At 46.0% G+C, this 4176-nt stretch overlaps 1 protein-coding gene across 1 annotated transcript; it reads right to left on the reverse strand.

The window, feature by feature from the left end:
• Positions 1-1320: 1320 nt before the first annotated feature.
• On the reverse strand, positions 1321-2909 carry LOC125548275 (putative cyclin-dependent kinase F-2). The gene has a single exon (XM_048711924.2). It carries the CDS (start codon positions 2758-2760, stop codon positions 1606-1608), a length of 1155 nt encoding a protein of 384 aa, XP_048567881.1. The 5' UTR covers positions 2761-2909; the 3' UTR covers positions 1321-1605.
• Positions 2910-4176: the final 1267 nt, after the last annotated feature.

A 4176-nucleotide genomic window follows, 5' to 3' on the forward strand; every position in this document is an offset into this window, starting at 1 on the left:
TTCAAAAGTTTCTCGGACACCCGAAATTTGATTCTGGAATATTCAGTACCCATGCATATCATCATACTAAATTGGTCTTCACAGGCTGGTCCAGAACAGTTCTCTCCTAGTTCAACTGGCTAACCTCCTTTCATGGGGGTGAATCCTATCCTAGACTGGCCCTACAGGTTCGTCTCCTCCTGATCATGTAAATCTCTCAGAATTTACGTTTGACAGAGTGCTAATTCCTATTACGAAGAACATTTTATTCTGTGATGGGGGATGTGTGGTCTTTCCTCTTAACCTACAAGGTTAAATAGTGTAGCCTTTATGATCAAGGGTATGCTCTTCTCGGTGTTCAGACCTTTATTGATAGATGTTAGGTCAATGTATGGATCAGGGTATGATTTATTACATCATTCTCCGAGAAAGTTATTAGCTACTAATAAGCCTCCAAATTCCCTTTGCTTGTATGTCATTACTATGGTATTCTGAACTTTCACCTCATTCTGTAAACTAACTTGGCACCTTCATAGTTTGAAGTCATCTACTCTTTCATGTATAAAGTTTCCAATCTCTCATGCATTTTTTGGTACTTGCTCTTATTTCAGGTACACTTCTTCTAGGAGCTTACACGATGACACTGTCCCGAATGCACTCCTGATGTCTGTAGTAAACGCAATTAAACCGGCATACATGCTGTCAGATGGAACACTTCAAAGGGCTGGTAGATCAAAGACGAAAATAAATATGTTGCAGGAAAGGGCATGGACAAAACTGATCCTCGACAAATGAAATTCATGTGTTCCAGACAGAACATAAGCCTTGTGTGCTTGTCTTGTATTATCATCTTGCGGATGTATCTTTTTGTGTGAAATATATGCATCTATATGATGCCCAGTTTGTACCCCCTCTTGTCTGACGCAAGTTACAGATCAGTGAATTGGTAATACTTATATAGCTTGAATATTTGAATGTAGAACTGCTTGAATAACAAAAGGCGAGAATTGCAAATGCCTGAGGCCGGAAGGAAAGAGTTGAGCAAACAATATAATGTTTTTTAGGACAGTTATTAGGTGCTCATGAAAGTTCCAACAAAATTGTTTGAATCCGAATTGATCTTGTTGGCTTAGTAGTGTGTGGGTCAGTTGGTCGATTAGACATGCAGATCAAAAACATATTCCCTGTCAACACTCAGGCTTATGTTTACCTACACAACCAGATTGGTAAGTTTTCGCAAGAAACTGACCGAATGTTGTAAAACATAAATCCGATATGAGAGAACCAGTTTAATCTGACAGAAGTTTCTCATTGGTCAGTAACATTTTTTGCCTACACAATCCTCATTTCAAGAACTTCCAATTTCTTCACATTGAGCAGGTTGTCACCAATTTCATTCAACACTTTGCATTGAACACTACATATTACATGACAAAACAAACACTGCAACGCAGCAAGTCTGCAAGTGCACAGAACTACAGGTGCTACAAGCTTGAACAGAGACAATTTATTCTGCTCTAGGTGCACTAAATTGTCATCCAAGCATTTACATATTTTGCATCCAAAAAGTTCCAAGCATCGAGGCAGAAAAACGAAGATCTTCCTGTGGAGCGATCAGCAGCGCCTTCATGTGGCCAGTGGAGCAATCAGCGGCGCCTTCTTCCTGATCAACGTCTTCTTGGCCGTGACTCTCTTTCTCGGAGGCATCAACGGAGCGAACTCCACCACGTCCTCCTTTATGGACACTGCCATCCTGTCGATCTTGGCAGCAGCAGTAGGAGCAGAAGGGTGGGCGTTTGCAGCAGCGGTGGCAAACCACGGGAGCTTCAGCGCGGTGGCCGCCGTCAGCCGCTTGTCGGGGTTGCATGTAAGAAGACCGTTGAGGACCTTGAATCCCTCCGCGGACAGCGTCTCCTCCGGGAACAGATCTCGCAGCGTGCTCTGCTGCCCCGGCACCAGCGGCGGCGGGGCGGCGTGCGGCAGCGACGTGAACCCCGGCCACGTCGTGTCGTCCGGCACGCCCACCACTTCGAAGATCCTTTGGAACAGATATATGAATTCGGCAGCCCGGAAAATCCTCTTGCCCGAGAGCATCTCCGCCATGACGCACCCAAGAGACCATGTGTCGACGAGCGCGTCGTAGTCCTCTTTCCCTAGGAGCATCTCGGGCGCCCGGTACTCGCCCATGCCAACCTCCTCCTCGTACGGCGGCGCCCCCGACATGGGCATGGCGACGCCGAAATCGCAGATCTTGACGAATCCTCCGGCTTCGTCCCCTCCGATGAGGATGTTGGCAGGATTGATGTCGCGGTGGACGATGTGACACCGGTGCATCTTCTTGGCGGCCGTGAGGAGCTGCCACATGAAGGTGCACACCGTGGCCTCCGGGAGCCCACCGCCCCTCTCGCTCAGGAGAACTTTGAGGCTCTTGCCTTCGACGTAGTCCATGACGAGGCAGAGCTCGTCGGTCACGTAGTCGAGCGTGACGCCGCGGAAGCCGACGATGTGCGGGTGGCCGCCGCACGCCTCGAGGAAGCGGGCCTCCCGCAGCACCTCGTGGGGGTCGGCGGGGTCGTGGAGGGACTTGATGGCGACGAGCTGGCCGGTGGCGCGGCACCGCGCCTTGACGACGGCGCCGAACTTGCCTGCGCCGAGGCGCGACTCCTGGTCGTAGTCATAGGTGGTCCCGACGACGACGCGCCTCCTCTTCCGGCACATGGCGCCCGGGTGGCTGGCGTGGCCGTCGAGGGACGCGGCGGGTCGCTTGCAGGTGAACGCCATGGGATCGATCGGCGCGCTGAAGAGAGATGACGGAGACAGGGGAGAGCGCGTCTGATCTAGGAGGAGCGGGGGTGGCGGCGACGAGATGGACGAGCGGCATCGTACTACATATACACACACTGAATCGACGGCGACTCGGTTTCCGTCATCCCGACAGATTTCCGGAAGAGTTACGCTGGCTGTGAGGTGGCCCCAACGCGTTTTGTTTCGTTTGCTTGGCGCTTGCGTTCCTGGGGAAACAAAGTCAAGCTATGGTCAAATCCGATTCTGACCAGCACTGCCTGCACGCCGCGCAAGTACACTTGTTCCGGCTGGAGGTGACTTTGCTGTTCAATCTGAGTTTCCCACTTGTTTCCCTAGCAGTAGGAAACATTTATTAGGATTTGAACCTCAATTTAAGAAGTTAAAACAACAACAAAAATGTCATGACGTATAAAACGAAATGCCGTCATTATCAAAATTGATCACGCACTGTACATTTTCTCTAGAAAAGCTATTGCCCATACCTGAAAAATAAAAAATACTGAAAAATCAAGAAAATATAATTTCTTTTTTGCGAATAAGAAATAGAATTTGACGTGCTAAGAAATTTAGAATTTGACATGGTAAGGATTTCATATATAGCACACAAGTAAAAAAGCACAACAAATGTATGTAACAAAAACTGCTATTTGCAATGTGAACAAAAACAGTATTTTTACTAAAAGCGCCATCATATAAACATGGTAAATTGGAAAATATATATATAAGGAAATAGCCATGATCGAGGATGATTCAAAATTGAAAATGTTTAGAAAACAAAAAGGAAATTGCCATGATCAAGATAATAGAAATGCCATGACACTAAAAAAACATGATATAAATATTAAAATTGCCGTGCCCAAGTTTTCTTTGTGGAAAACAAGAAATCACATAAAGAACATTGCATGATACAAAAAAACATGACGTCCCATTAAAAATAAATTCACCATGCTATAGATTAAAAATGCCATGCTCTTATTAAAAGAAAAAGGCATGCTGTCAATGATAAAAATGCCATGCTCTTCAACATTAAAATGACATTAGATAGATATAGATACATATCCGAAAATTCAATATGGGTCGTACTTCCATATGCTCTTATTATGTGGAGCGTTAACATGTCTTGGGATCTGGGTGCTTCAGTGTATTGTGATCCGTATTATCGCTTTCTCTTCATATTGCAACAGTTTGTAGGCCACCTCTGCAATGCATTGATTTCGCATGCTGCCGTTAGATGGTGGTATGTAGGGCACAACATTTACTCATCCAACTGCCACCAACATATCATTGCATGTATGTCTCCCTTGGCTATATTTTTTGATAAAGGAAATATATTAATATCGCGAAGATACCAATTACATCCAATCTCTGCACCAACAAAATATCGAAAGACAT

Source organism: Triticum urartu, chromosome 3A (assembly GCF_056163025.1).
Source record: "Triticum urartu cultivar PI428250 chromosome 3A, HENAU_Tu73, whole genome shotgun sequence".
Classification (NCBI taxonomy): Eukaryota; Viridiplantae; Streptophyta; class Magnoliopsida; order Poales; family Poaceae; genus Triticum; species Triticum urartu.